The 15,611-nt window shown below is 44.4% G+C and overlaps 1 protein-coding gene across 4 annotated transcripts in view; it reads left to right on the top strand.

Moving 5' to 3' along the window:
• NNT (nicotinamide nucleotide transhydrogenase) overlaps window positions 1-14,677 on the top strand; it is a 79,918-nt gene extending 65,241 nt beyond the window's left edge. For all 4 annotated transcript variants that reach the window (XM_045839871.1, XM_045839872.1, XM_045839869.1 and 1 more), the window contains exons 20-22: window positions 10,224-10,342; window positions 11,592-11,707; window positions 13,693-14,677. In XM_045839871.1, coding sequence (XP_045695827.1) covers window positions 10,224-10,342; window positions 11,592-11,707; window positions 13,693-13,842 — 385 coding nt within the window. In that variant the 3' untranslated portion in view covers window positions 13,843-14,677. The remainder of the gene's footprint in view (window positions 1-10,223; window positions 10,343-11,591; window positions 11,708-13,692) is intronic.
• Window positions 14,678-15,611: the final 934 nt, after the last annotated feature.

Raw genomic sequence — 15,611 nt, 5'->3', positions numbered from 1 at the left:
GGCAGAGTGTAGCACTGCCACAGGCAAACGTAGAATAAAAGGTCCTTAAGGTGTAGCCCGTTCCAGGGATGACCTGTTGCCACCCAGGGGAGCTCCCAGGCCGTTCTGTGGCTGAACAGTGGGTGCGCATATTTGCTGGGATGCCACATGAAGGGTTCCCACCATAAGAAACAGCTGGATTGGAGGGTCGTTAAGGGCTACGTTAACTTTTAAGGTTTTATTGGTTTATAAATATTTATGATTCAAAACAGGAAGAATAAGTAGGCTTCTAATAAAGGGACCCTCCTTTTATTTTTTTCCTTTGCTATGTTTTTTTTTTTCTCTAGTTAATTTGTCTTACTCCTTGGAGCTGAGAAGAACGATGGTATTGGATAGGCAGAATTCCAAAATCCTGTCAATGTGCATTGTCCTGTAGTTTGATTTTTAGAATAGAAAACACAGTAACAGAAAGGAAATGAACCCTCTGAATATCTTGAGTATGAAAATAGGTTTTGCACAGTGATTCCTAAAACATCGAAAGAGATTAAAACAATCCGGAGATCCTTTTCACTGTTTATTTGCAAGAGGCTGTAAAGTGGGGAAAACAGTCTAAGTACTCTAGAACAGGGCGCGGTTGTCCCTGTGTCGGGACACAGGGTCGGGAGTGCTTGGCTCTCCTTCGCGGTTTGTTATTGAACTGAATCTGGGTATTTCCATCATGCAAGAAGGAGAACGTAGTTCCTTCTTGCATTTGAACAGTTGTGGTGGGACCCATGTGGCTGTTTTATGCTCTGGAATGTTCTCGCATAGTCAAGAGCAGCTGACACAGTACACCCCGGCCAGGACATATCTGTGTCCAGGCAGCGGTCGGGGCACATTGTCTCCGAGGCCCACAGTCGTAGAAGTTCCTCTTGCTGTGTCCCCTTTAGAACATGTGGTGTCTGACATCTAATTTGAGGTAGTGAAAACGTTTAAGAATGAAATTCATATCATATAAGCGAGGCTTAAGGTTATGGTTTTTTAAGAAATTGCTTCTTTACCAAATTTTACCCAGTTCATACGATATTCATGGATAGTTTTTGTATATACTTTTATTTGTTTTTATTCTTTCTTGATTAATTTAAAAGGCTCTGAAGATCAGGTTGTTTCATTTGAGTAGATTATTTTACAACACCCCCCCCCCCCCCACACACACACAAAGCTGTGCCTGGGTCTGTGTTTACTGGTGAGTGAAGACTTAGCCTTTGTTATGTGATGTTCTATGAAAGACTTGATCATTTTCATGTGTGAGAGAGGAAAATAGCAAAAAGTGTTAGAAATTTTCTCACTTCAAGATAATTGAAGAGACTGCCCTGACTTGATGACGTTGTCAGCTGAGGAAATGACACTTTTTGCTCAATAGTATCTGTGGAAGGGTTAAATATGGCCTTCTGAAATCTGACTCTGTCAATGTCAGTCTGTATTCGAATGTTGGTTTTGACCAGGTTCCCAATGAGTGCAGTGTTCACCATTGTTTGCCTCAGTCTGTGTTGACGATAACACTTCTCTAGTCTTGCTGTAGTTGTAAGTACAAATAATTTGTTTTTTTATTGGATTGTATTGATATTTACTAGGATTTCAAGGTAAAAATTAGAAAACCAACTTAGAAAATGCTGATATCAAACCAACATTTGTTTTAATGTAAAAATGTGTTTCTTTTTATGTAAATGATCACTAAAATGTGCATTTAAGTGAAAAATACAGGTGATCATTAAATTACCAAAGTGTATTTGCATATAATGTCATAATTATAGGTTACCTTTATTGACGGCTTGTGTGGGCCAGCCCTTGGTCGATCTAAAGCACTTTGCATGAAAAGCTCTCTACAGAGGCTGTCTCACCGAAATCTCACAGCGATCCACTGGAGACTTTTTTTTATCAGTCACACTGTGCACGTGAGGACAGAAGGCACACAGACGTAAATTGTCCACATTTTAAAAAGGATTTTATTTATTTATTTTTAGAGAGGGAAGGGAGGGAGAGAGAGAGAGAGAGAGAGAAACATCAATGTGCGGTTGCTGGGGGCCGTGGCCTGCAACCCAGGCATGTGCCCTGACTGGGAATCAAACCTGCAATGCTTTGGTTCTCAGCCTGCGCTCCATCCACTGAGCTATGCCAGCCAGGGCTTCACATTTTTTTTTTATCCTCACCTGAGGACATAGTGATTTTAGAGAGAGGGGAAGGGAGGGAGAAAGAGTGGGAGGAACCATAGAACATCAATTGGTTGCTTCTTAACTGGCTGAACCCACAAACCAGGCACGTGCCCTGACCGGGAATCGAACTGCAGCCTTTTGGTTTACAGGACGACGCTCAGCCAGCTGAGCCACACCAGCCAGGGCACATTGTACAAAGCAAATGTTTCGAACTCAGGCAGTGGGACTCCAGAGCATTTAACTGCTACTCTATATGAATTCCCTAAGCTCTTTGTCTAAAAGGAGGTGTAAAAAGTTTATGAGTCAGCACGCCATGTGGGGCACACTATGTTGCTTAAAACCCCCCTCATCTTAGTTGACCACTTAGGTGCGAGTGCCAGGCACCATGGGAGCTGCTGAATGAGCTGCGGCTCCGTGCTCCAGGGGCTCTCCATCTGGAGCGCGCAGCCGTGCCCACCAGGCACGAGGTCACGGGCATGGGAAGAGCAGGTGCACACAGGCAGCACGGGGCCAGGCGGAAGGTCTCCTGTGATCTCGTTTCAGTAGCTCTTTCCCTTCTGTAGGATTCTGTTGTGGTCAGGGACAGTCGACTCTGTTTTGTGAAGCATGTACACAATAAAAATTATATTTTTGTAGTTCAAAGGGAAGAAGTAACAGGCCAGTAGGTTTTGCAGTTTGGAATTCTGGATATTCTTCATGTGATGATGGAACATTGATGAGCTTTGGCCGGCGGTTCCTGGAAATTGGCGGTGATGGCCAGCCGATGTCTGATATAATTAACTTTAATCCGTACTTTGGAGATCAGCCAGTTACACGGGCCAGAATTGTTACAGACTCACATTGCCTCATCAACGTGCACATACATATTTCTATAAATGTAGCGTGTTCTGTTGTTTCTCTCAAAACATTGGCATTCTGTTGTAATAGCCTCGCGTGTGTTTTTCCTCCAATCTTAGCATCTTAAAGTTTAGTATAATAAATTATCATGCAAACAGATATAAAGTGATCTGTCCTTTGGGATGCTCGGCATAACATGTTGGTTAGCTTTGTGATTCTTTACCCTTCGCATCCAGCTCAAAGGGAACCTCGTCTTCATGAAGTCTGCAGTTAATCAAATATTACAATGATAACGAATACATTTAGAGGTTTTTGATTTCCGATTTGGTCCAAGGCACCTAAGTGAAAGCATGAAGATGATATAGCCAGATGGATTAATTTAAAGATAAGGGCAGTATTAAAGGCAAATAGAGTTAAACAAACAAAAAACTGGAAAAACAAGGAGGACTACAACATTGAAATCCAAAAGTCAATCCCAAAGTGTATGTTGGCTTCTTCAGCTAGAAGAGAAGCCCTGGTTCATGGCAGTCTAGGGCTGGAAAGGGGGTTTGTGGTAGGCTGAAAAATGGCTCCCACGTAAGTCCATCCCTTAATCCTCAAAGTCTGTGAGTGTGTGGCCTTACACGGCAACAGGGAGTTTGTGGGTTAAGATGAGGACTTTGAGATGGGGTAATTATCTGGGACTATTCAGGCACGTCCACGTAGTCACTAGGGCCCTCCTAGGAAAGAGGAAGGAGGGTCAGGGTCGGAGAAGGAAATGCGACAGTGGGAAGAGAGGTCACGGTGATGCAGCTACAGGGTCGGGGGGCAGCCTCCTGATGTGGGAAAAGGCAAGGAATGGGTTTCTGGGGGAGACCCAGCCCTGCCAACACCTTGACTGCAGTGCAGGAAAACCGGGTTCAGACTTCTGGCCTCCAAAGCTGGATGAGCATGAGTCTGTGATGTTTTAAGCTGCTAAATTTGCGGTCATTGGTTACAGCAGCAATAGGAACCGAATTCAGACCTTACGTGTCATGCAGTGCAATGACTCTTAGTCTCTTTCTTAAGTCTCACCAGTTAGGTTTTGGAAAAAGGAAGGGACCCGGGGAAAGCAGAGAATACTTATTTGTGATCAGAAGGATAGGGAGATTAAGTTTTTGGTGTCTGAGACTATTATTAACATCTCGGAAGACTCTCAGATGAGTAATTCATGGCAATCAATACTCCAGGATCGAGGTAGCATAATGTCTTAGGTTCTGGAAGTCCCGAGTCCCACCTAAGCTGCTCCTTTCTTATTAGTAGTTCAGACCATTGGTTTCAGTCCCTTCCCCACTCCCATACCATCCCAGCGCTAGGACTGGCTTTATCACGGCAGTGGCCAACCTGCCATCCTTCGCATTTCTGTGTGAACTACTCTTAACTCCCCTTTGTGCCGAATGGGTGGTTCGTACATCGGCTCTCTCTCCCTGGTCCACGGAAGTCTGTAACATTCCCTCACTAGCGCATTTGTTTTAAATTAACAGAAAGATTTTTTTAAAAAAAAATTAATTCCAATTCTTTCTTTTGCATTTGAAGACCATTTTATTTTTTTCTGTTCTCCCAAAATGAGGACTATTTGCTCAACTTCTGTTTTGTTTGGTCTGCTTGAAAGTAATGTTTTGCCTTTTTTCTAGCCTGCCAATTTTTTTTTTTTTTTTGCTCAGAGTATGCTGTTTTCTAAGTCTTTGGGTATTTTGTGTTTTTCTTGAACCTCGGTTGCTTTTAAGCAGCAACTCCCTGAACTAAATCTAGTTATCTGGTTACGTCATTGGGTCTGGTCAGTGGCAGAGGTGAGAGCACTGGTTTGTAAATGCGGGGAAACAAACCTGTATTAACTTGGAATGTTGACTTGAAGTGGACACGGTTGACATGCAAACTGGCACTACCCTTGAATGAAAATCAGCTGACTGGTAATACGTTAGACCCTCCATAAAGTGAAATGACCTTTCTAAACTGCAAGTTTTGATTTTAAGATGTTCTGTTTGAAATTATTTCGTCCCATCATTGTTAAAAACAAAGGACACATCAGGCCCCTGCAATTTAATTATAGGATCTCTGCTGTTGTTGGAGTGTGTTCTCTGGGCCTTTGGTTCTCCCGCATAATACTTAGAAGAATGTTCAGTTAGTACCCATGTAAACCCAACGGTGCATTAAAATAAGAAATTACAGTCCCAGTGTTGTAAGTTCTTCTTGGCTGAGATTTAGTTTGTTAATCTTGGTAATCCATTTTGTTAGGTATTCACAAGGCACTGCTAGCTGAGGAGAAAGAGAAATATGCACTCTGTCCACTTAATCAAATGCCCGTAGTGTAAAAAGTATAGATGTTTACTATTTCCAATCATCACTCATTCTTATTGATCCATTTCAATAAAATAGCTCTCAGAGAAAGCACTGAACGCCTTTAAATTTTTTTCTTTCTCTGCTGAGGTAAGAGTAAGGGATGAGTACATTGCTCTGAGCTCTGTTTAAGATCTTGCAAATGCCACTTGTCAAATTTACTCCCTAGATTGAATGCATGCTGCTGATTTTTATCCAAACCAATTTTATTACGATGGTTACAAAATAGTGGTTTTGTAACCCACCACATTTATCAGCTGATGGTCTGCCACTGTAGGGTAGAGCCTCCCTCCCTCCCTCCCTCCCTCCCTCCCTCCTTCTTTCCTTCCCTTCCTTATTGACTTATGAGTCTGTTATCAGTCTTGACCAATGAATTCCCATTTTCTCCAGTGGTTTATAGTCTGCGGCTATCCTTATTTATTTTGCTGTTCAAATTACTTTCTTATTTTCGCATACTTTCGTGTCCTGCGTGCCTTCAAAGCTGCATGGCCCAGCCTCTCTCTCAGGTGCATTTGTTTTGCCCTGGGCTCTGCCCTCTTTCTCACTTTAAGTAAGGATCACCCACAGTCAGTCTTCCCTCTTTTTTAAAGTTTGAATTATTACATTATAAGTGGCCCTACCTTCTCTGAGCCTGACAGTGTATTTTTCTCACCGCTGCTGTTGCCCATGAACGTAAGGGATTATTCAGCCATCCTGTCCTGGAAGACACTGCCCCTCCCCATGTCTTGTCCTGAAGTCATGGCCACTGGCAGGCTGAAGAGTGTGTGTTGGTTATTTTAATATAGTGCATTTTCTTTCTGAGTCTGTCCTTTTATGTTCATGTGTACAATGCTGTTGTTATTAAAATATTAAAATGATATTTATGCTCAGATTTAAAGTTGAGTAATAATTCCCATTTACTTAGGTACCCAGAGAAATTGTTTTCAAGTGTTTTATTGCCACTGTAAAAATATGAACGTTTTAAAGCGGATATCTGAACTGGAGAGTCCGAGGGACAGCCTGGCGGTGCTCCTGGGGCCGCCTTCCCAGCGGCGGTGGGGAGGAGCCGTGCGGCGGGGCGTGCCTCGTGTTCCCGCGGGAAGAGTGCGGCCATCGGGGTCAGCCTTTGCCCCACCGCTCTTGTCTTCCGGGGCGATCGAAGAGTCTGGTGTGGAACAGAGGATGGCATTAGGATTGCAGCAATGTTGTTCTTAGAGACCATTTAAAAAAATTTTTTTTAAAGAAGTCACTTTTTTTTAAAGATTTTATCTATTTATTTTTAGAGAGGGAAGGGAGGGAGAAAGACAGAGAGAGAGAAACATCAATGTGCAGTTGCTGGGGGTCATGGCCTGCAACCCAGGCTTGTGCCCTGACTGGGAATCGAACCTGCGACACTTTGGTTCTCAGCCTATGCTCAATCCACTGAGCTACGCCAGCCAGGGCTGATTTTTAAATTTTTTCACTCAGGTGTTGAACTGTTATGTTCCCCAAAATGATCGGAGAAGTTACGGTTACAGAATTGAAACCTGGTGAGAGGGTGAGGTTGGGTGAGCACCGTCTGCAGTAACCGGATAGCTGCTCGACTGCAGGGGCCCGCTGAGGGGAGAGGTGGCGACTTCCTTTCAAGCGAATCTTAGATGATTAGTAGTTTATTTTATCCTGTTTGTTTCTCCCACCCAGCTGTAGTCATGTTTTCGAAGTCTGCTTCCCCAGCATCGAAGGGGTTCTGGTAAAGGCTTTGCATGGTTGTGGTACTTTGCATACAAGAGACATTTTCTTCCTCCTATGTCTATGTGCCCATGCAAATATTTAACTTTTTCAATAGCTTGTAGCATTGTTGAACATTTCTTGGCTCTCAGTTTTCCTCGAAACACACAATAAATTGGATCTTGGGACTCCTTATTTCACCCATTCAAGCAGAGGTAAATAAGTATTTCTCAGAGCTCCTCTACACCGAGTTTTTATAGTCCTAGGCATGGTGTGGGCTTATACGAACAGCTGGTCACTGCTCTGTGGGAAAACTGAGGCAGGGAGAGTCAATAAGTAACTTGCCCAACATCATACAGCTGGTTAACCTAAGCTGTTAATTAAACGAAACCTCTTAAATTGCCTGACTCTACTGACCACATCGTATAGTAGTTAAAAGTTCAGATTCTCTGGAAGCAGCCTAGATGCCCATCAGTAAATGAATGGATCAAAAAACTGTGGTACATTTACACAATGGAACTCTATGCAGCAGAAAGAAAGAAGGAGCTCCTACCCTTTGCAACAGCATGGATGGAACTGGAGAGCATTATGCTAAGTGAAACAAGCCAGGCAGTGAAAGACAAATACCATATGATCTCACCTTTAACAGGGACCTAAACAACAAAACAAAGAAACAAGCAAAATATAGCCAAAGACACTGAAATAGAGGACAGGCTGACAGTGACCAGAGGGGAGAGAAGAGGGAATTTCAGGGGAGAATGGGAAGGGTTTACGGGAACAAATTTAAAGGACACATGGACAAAAACTAGGGGTGGGTGGTAATGGGAGGGAAGCGGGGAGGGTTGGGTGGGTGGGCTGGAATGGGAGTAAAAGGGAGAAAACTGTACTTGAACAATGATTAAAATAAAAAAAAAGTTCAGACTCTTCAGAAAGAAGGACCTGAGTTTGAATAGCAGTTTAACTATTTACTGAAAAGGCTCAGCAAATTGCACCGTGCATCCTAAACTGTCGGTCGTAGCCATTATGCCACAATGTGCGCCAGCCCCTGTGGTATACATCCTTTTTCTTTCATTGTTGCTTTTATTTGTCTACATTTTACTGTTTATACTTGCATACATTCCTGCTCACTTTTTCAGGTATGGGAATGCAGCTCTAAAACCCAGTTTATTTAAGTAAATAAGTAAGTACTAGATTTGAGTCAGCTACCCTAAGTTCTAATTCTTGATGGAGATGGTTAGGGACAGACTAAAATAATATCTGAGAAATTACTTATAAATGATATCACAATATAAAAGCAAGACACGTTAATTTATTTCAACTATAGTTAATTTAAACTGTGCATTCTCGTAGAAAAATATTAAGAGGAGGAGAAACGAAACGATGCTCCATTGCACAGCCACCTACAGACCGCTGTTTTGTTTCCTCTTAGCCCAAGTTCCGTTGTTTTTTTAAAACGTAAATTGGTTACTTAGGAACACTCAGTCATCCCAGGGGGAGGATTATGTAGAGGGGAATTTGGTAAAAGAGACTGTCTGTCACTTGATGTCCTTCCTTTTTCCCAGTCACAAGCCTTCCAGTAATTCGGGCTCTTCACGATCCATCGGTTTTAATGCTGTGGAAGGGTGTGAGTCAGTTGTCCGGGTGGTGTCGGGTCGTTCTGTAGCTCCTTTCAGGTCTGGCGGCCGGGGGGGGGGGGGGGGTCTGTTCCTGTGCTTCAGTCTGTTCCTAGCAGGACCTGTGTCAGGGGTGGGGGGGTGGCCTGGCTGGGCGGCAGTTCCTGCGCGGGCAGCAGCACACGGTCAGCGGCTGCATGTTTTGTTTGTGAGAGAGCGGCGTGAGCTGTGGCTGCAGGTGCCCGTGCAGACGGACGTTCGTCAGCGGTGGATCCGAGGATGTGATTTTCTTGCTGGGCCTTGTGCGTCTAGATCACACCCAGCATACTGTCTCCCCTTTGGGGCACTGAGGATTGAGCTGGCCAGTGGCCAGTGGAGGCGGGGACAGGTAACTAGGACACCCTGCTGGTCGCTGCATAGTTGAAAGGATTGAGGATGCTTTGCTCAGTGGGCATCCTAGGATAGCTGAGAGAGACTCCCGTATGAAGGAGGGAGTAGACTCGTGGTCCCAGATGGCAAAACTGCGGACCTGGGAGAGCCCTGAGGTGGCTTCCCTGGCTTCCTGTAGTGAGTGAGTGTGTGTGTGTGTGTGTGTGTGTGTGCATGTGCACACGTTATATTGTCATTATCGGGATTGTGTAGCAAGGCAGTAAACCTTAGGAAGGAGTAAGTTTCTGGTCACTGAAGGAATTTAAGCTGAGACTGGGTGGATCCCAGCCAAGGGATTCTATAAAATGCATTTCTTCACTGGATTCATTCATTCACTCGCTCACTCACTTTTTACTGAGCCCTTGCTATGTGACTGGCCCCGTGCCCCGTGCTGGGAGACAGTGATCAGTGCGATGGGGGAGAGTTGGATTCAATGACTGCAGAGACCCTGTTGTGGCCGTGGCTGAAAGAAGTGACTCGATGCTTCAGTTTCTTTTGCCTTGACAAAGTGCGGAGCTCTGCTTCATGTGTTTCTCTGCCTTTTAAATACTCCAGCGTGTTACACATTTCTTCTGTGACGTGGAGCAATGCTTCGTCTCGCTCTCTGGAAGACTGGAGGCCATAACTATGTCCCCGATGATGTGTTATTTCCCCACTTTTGAACATGGAGGTTAAAGTTGAATGTAGAGTCAGATTTTGGTGGAATAATGTTGATTTTTTCATGCCTACTGCTTAATGCCGTGCTGACTTCCATACGTTTTTAAAGATTCAAGATATATCAGAAAGCATAATGAAAGAACACTGCTTATTCAATGTAAGGTGATATTATATATTAATATTGTTGAAAGTTCATTGTACTTAAAGCGTGTATAGAAGAGTCAGGTTCTAAAGTTACACTTATTTTTCTGAGGGGCGTTCTCGTGTGTGTGTACGGAGCTGTGGATCTCCAACTTCAACATTTGCAAATGGACCGCATATCGGGGCTAATTCTGTTCCTGCCTGTGGAGATGAGATAGTACCAGCAGAGGCAGGGGTGCCAAGAACAGACCGTGCAGATCGGGAGGTGATACCGGGGTCTCTGTGCACTTTGGCCCGTCGAGTAAGGCCAGCTGTTCGTGTGTTTCATGTCCAGGTTTGGAATCCACCCAGTCGCCGGCAGGATGCCTGGCCAGCTTAATGTGCTGCTGGCTGAGGCCGGGGTGCCATACGATATTGTGCTGGAAATGGACGAGATCAACCATGATTTCCCAGGTAAGGGATGGGGCTGATGGGGACGTTTACATCTTCTTAGGGTGAATAAAGCTATGCCCGCCTTAAGACGTGGGTCGTGGGATCGCGGAAGACCTCCTCGTCAGAGGGAGAGGAACCTGCTCCCAGTAGGGACGCAGTGGAAACCAAATAAATGAACCAGTACAGACTGGAGGTCGCCAGCTTTGTAAGCGGCGCAGCTCGTTGTGTCCCTGTGCGGAGAGCGGAAGGATACTGCAGGTCCTGGGCGGTGATGCGCAGCGGGCCTTGCGCGGGCACTCGGAGCCCACCTGGCTCTGAAATCCAGGCCCCGACTGTCTCTCTCTCGTGATCTGGAACTAGGTACTCAGTGTCAGGTTCTTCATTTGCAAAACTGCTGTTGGTGATTTAGTGTCTCGTTTTCACCGTGTTTATTGGTTTCCAGTTGTATCAGTTCACGATCAGTAAAGCAGGGTTCTGTTTCCTTTGGAGTGCTAGGACTTGACTAGGTGAGGTGCTGGACTTCGTGGCCGTCCCTGGGTATCGAACGCTAATGACATTTGGCCCAGGGTTGTGTTTGTTAAAATTAAACCGGTTCCCTCTGGCGAGCATCCACTGTAAACTTAAAAAAATATTGTTTATTAGAGAAAAACAATGAACTCATGTGCACGTCTAGATTCACATGGCATTTTGGCAGAGTTCTAGGCAGTTTGTATTATAGGGCTTAAAGAGGGCATTTAGGCCATTTTAGTTTTATGCCTTCTTTCAAATTTCATTGTTGCTTAATTATGTGTGAAAGCTGCCAGTTTCTGGAATTATAGACACAGCTTTAACATAGTATAGACTCTTAGACCATTTTCTTTTAGACATCAAATTGCATTTAACTGGTCACTTTAGAAGTTAAAAGGCGGAATGCAAACATTATAAAATAATGTGACTGGCAAGATCATTTTGGGATAGCGAAAGAACTAGGTAAAGTCACATTAGGTAGGTCCATTGTGGGGAGCAAAAGCATCGTAGCACACACGTTCCAGCCGGGATGCCCAGGTTCCGATGCAGGGCGTATGGCTCTTTAGCTGTGTGACATTGGCTGAGTTACTGAACCTCTCTGGTAAAGCTCTTTGTACAGTGCCTGGCAGAAGTGTAGGTCCTATAAACACTAGCTTTCGTTGTTACTGTTTTTATAAAGTCAGACCACAGTAATTCGCCTGAGGAGAAGTGAAAGCGACTTCCTGGAGGTTTATCTTTTCTCTTTTCTTCTTTTATTACGCAGACACTGACTTGGTCCTTGTCATTGGAGCCAATGACACCGTCAATTCAGCGGCTCAAGAAGACCCCAACTCCATCATTGCAGGCATGCCGGTGCTCGAGGTCTGGAAGTCAAAGCAGGTACAGTGCAGACTTGTGCTCGTGCTGTGCTCGACACCCGCTTCACGCGCACACACAGAGCTTTCCCGGGTCACTCCGCGAGAAGCGACAGAGGCTTAGGAGGCCCGGGGGTTCCAGTGTGTTTAGGGTCCCGTTCTCTCGAGCCAGCCTCTGCGCACTCTGTGGTCACCAGAGAGTCCGAATGTGTCCCCGGCCCTGAGCGGAGCTGGACGGGACTGTGTGGCGGGGGGAGCGGGTCTGTGACCCCTGCGGAGACCAGAGCCCCGGGCTGAGTCTGGCTGAATTCCAGCGTGAGTCCAGGGAAGCCGGTGGCTTCTCACCGGGACAGCGAGTCAGCATCGTCGCCCTCGTGCATGCAGACGAGCACGTATTTCCATTTGGTGTTACTGAAGGGGAATTTCTGTGTTGTTCTGGGGTGTCTAGAAGGAAGGTGCCTTCCTTGGAAATCTGAACAACAGCACGGCGCGAGGAAGCAAGTTGTGCGCGTGCACTTGACTTCTGAAGGAGTGGGTGGCCAGGTGTAGGGGGCTCAGAGGCTGGGTCAGTTCCCCTCTGCCCCAGCAGTGGGCACGTCTCTGCACCGCTCCCGAGTCACAGCTGCTTTTTAAGAACTATAATTACAGCCCTGGCTGGTGTGGCTCAGTGGCTTGAGCATGGGCTGTGAACCAAAGGGTCGCTGGTTGGATTCCCAGTCAGGGCACATGCCTGGGTTGCGGGCCAGGTCCGCAGTAGGGGGTGAGTGAGGGGCAACCACACATGGATATTTCTCTCCCTCTCTTTCTCCCTCCCTTCCCCTCTGCCTAAAAATGAATGAATGAATGAATGAATGAATAAAATCTTTTTTTTTTTAGGATTTTATTTATTTTTTAGAGAGGGAAGGGAGGGAGGGGGGGGAGAGAGAGAGAGAGAGAGAGAGAAAGAGAGAGAGAGAGAAACATCAATATGTGGTTGCTGGGGGCCATGGCCTGCAACCCAGGCATGTGCCCTGACTGGGAATCGAACCTGCAATGCCTGGTTTGCAGCCTGCGCTCAATCCACTGAGCTATGCCAGCCAGGGCGAATAAAATCTTTAAAAAAATAGAAAAAAAGAACTATAATTATAGAATGAATGTACATTTCCCCTTTTAGTTTGTTCCTCTTTATTGTACATTCGTAAATTTAAGCCTTAGTGTTTGTGGTGCGTGAGTACATATGCCATGCACTGGGTCATGTGAGTATGAAGCATTATCGCCTTGGTCATTATTAACATTTGAGAGTTGGCAGAGGACATTATTGTACTAATGCCGTTTGAAGCGTAAGCCTGTGGCACTGCTTTCATTTTTGGATCGATGACCTGTCCTAGAGGACCACAGAAAGGCTTTTCATTGCTTAGGAACTGCCTGGGTATTGAATAGGACGTCACCCTCCATAATCTGTGTAACTGTAAACGCCTATAGCCCATCAGCATTAGAGATGCACCAGCCCCTTCCACTCTGCACTGTGGTATTATTAGTTATTAACACGCCCCTTGTGACAAGTTGGATTGCTCTTTGAGCTTCTGTGTTAGAACTTTCTGATGTATTTTGCCAAAGTGATAGAACAGGAATCATACCATTTTTCCCACTCAACTACATTTATTTTAAAATTTTTAGTAGAAGCTTACACACTCTGTTTGTTCTCTTTAGCCCATTCATAGGAAGATGCGTATTTTTCTGACTAGTAAATGCCATGCAAAGTCTTTATGGACAAAAGCGCTAGGAAGAAAATCACTTACAGTCTTCTCACTCAGTGATAAACTATTGAAATGACTTTTTCTCTCATGGGTATAAAAGTATGGGTCCATTTAAAAAAGTTAATGCAATGTAAGTGTGCATTAAAAACACTCCTTGTGTATTTGAAAAGTCTTTGAAAGCCTGTTCCGCGTTAGGGCAGGGCCGTGTTCGTGTGCCCAGCGCCTCCTAGCCAGATCTGTTAAACGCACTCTCTGCCTTCCTCTTCGGCTCCAGGTCATTGTCATGAAGAGGTCCTTGGGCGTTGGCTACGCTGCAGTGGACAACCCGATCTTCTACAAACCCAACACGTCCATGCTCCTGGGCGACGCCAAGAAGACGTGTGACGCGCTGCAGGCGAAAGTTCGAGAATCGTACGAGAAGTAACTTCCAGAGGGGACGCTGTTGTCTCTCAAAGCCACCTCTCCAGTCGTGGGAACAGGCAACGCAAGTATCACTAGAAACAGCCGATACACACCTGGGGCAAGGCTCTTGGAAGACAAGGGAGGCCCTGAAGGAAGCAAAGCGGACTCAGGGAGACTTTTCAAGAGCCACCATCCCTCAGTTTTAAAAAAGGATCGAAAATTCTGAATGTCTTTCTGTGCATATTTTTTTTTTTTGGTGTTATGAATAAAAAGTATTTTCTAAAAGGAGAAAGAGCAGCCTCATTTTGTATGTACTCCATTTGGATTTTTAAAAATCCCTGCTCAGTAGCCAGTCAAGCTTTAAGAAATTAAGTCTAGGATTTGACGATTTAACCCAACACGGATCTGAAAAATCTAATGCAGCGTAAATACCACAGGCACCTGTGGTTATGGTTTTTCGACAAATGTGACTAATTTGAAACTTTCATCAGCTCCTGAGCCATCCTCTGACCTCTGACCGTAACCTGAATCATCCATACCACATGGGCTTCGGTCCTCCAAACTGTACTTCCAATTGTAGATTTCAGGGGTGTGTTTTCTCACTTCTATTTTGATACAGTGAAAGATGAGGTGGTCTTCCAGTGATGCTGGAAGCAGTTAAATCATTCGCTATGTGTGTTTCATTAGAACACCAATGAAACATAATGTGAAATCAGTATTAGCTGTATTTTTTAAAACCCCATTTGTAATCGGAGATCTCTTTAATTTCAATCAATTTATAATGTGTAGTACTGTACTAAGTGCACTTGAATGGAATTCAACTATTTGCCTAATAAAATGAGTTCATTATGTTTGCACAGTGCCGTAGCAATTGTCTCTGGCGACAAAATGCTAACATTGAATAGCTCTGCTTGTTATTAACATTCGGGGAAGACTTGCTACTATAAAATAGATGAAATTAACCTGTATTAAAAGTTCACTTCTCAAGAAATTATTAGTTTTATTCCCCAAATCAGAGTGTGCTTTGAAGTCTTATGTAATTGATCACATTCAGGAGAAATGGTGGCATTTTTTTTTTTAGCTACCTTTTTGTTTGAGCACCAGTAAAGATCACGTCTTTTTTTGCAGTAAAAGTGTAGATTTTTTTGTGTGTGACTGCTGCATTGCCAAAAGCTCTGTATAGGTTGGATGTGTGATGATTGTTTATAATACATGTCTCTGTGTATAATGGGGCACTGAGTTTCTAGAAACAATTATTAACACATAAGAACTATCTCGGAAGCAACAAAAAAGAAATAACTGGTGAGAAGGTTTTTTTTTTAAATAATATTTTTTATTTTAATTGTTGTTGCAGTACAATTTTCTATCTTTTACTCCCATCCCAACCCACCCACTCAGCTCAGCCCGGTGAGAAGGTTTTTACTGTGCTGCTCATGTTTTCTGAGTTTACAACTCACAATACCTGTCGGTTTGGCGATCAATTTCGATTTGGCTATGCATGCAATTGAGATTGTGTGTATGTGTGTGTATTTGTTGTGAGGCAGAAACGACTCCTTTTTAGTTTTTTTTTTAAAGATTTTTATTTATTTACTTTTAGAGAGGGAAGGGTGGGAGAAAGAGAGAGAAACATCAATGTGCGGTTGCTGGGGGTCATGGCCTGCAACCCAGGCATGTACCCTGACTGGGAATCGAACCTGCGACAGTTCGGTTCGCAGCCCGAGCTCAATCCACTGAGCTATGCCAGCCAGGGCTTCCTTTTTAGTTTTTAAGTGATAAATGTGATTTGCTAAT

The sequence above is a fragment of the Phyllostomus hastatus genome, unplaced genomic scaffold (assembly GCF_019186645.2).
Source record: "Phyllostomus hastatus isolate PE091 unplaced genomic scaffold, TTU_PhHast_1.1 phas_contig_329, whole genome shotgun sequence".
Classification (NCBI taxonomy): Eukaryota; Metazoa; Chordata; class Mammalia; order Chiroptera; family Phyllostomidae; genus Phyllostomus; species Phyllostomus hastatus.
This window is presented reverse-complemented; position numbering and strand designations above follow the sequence as displayed.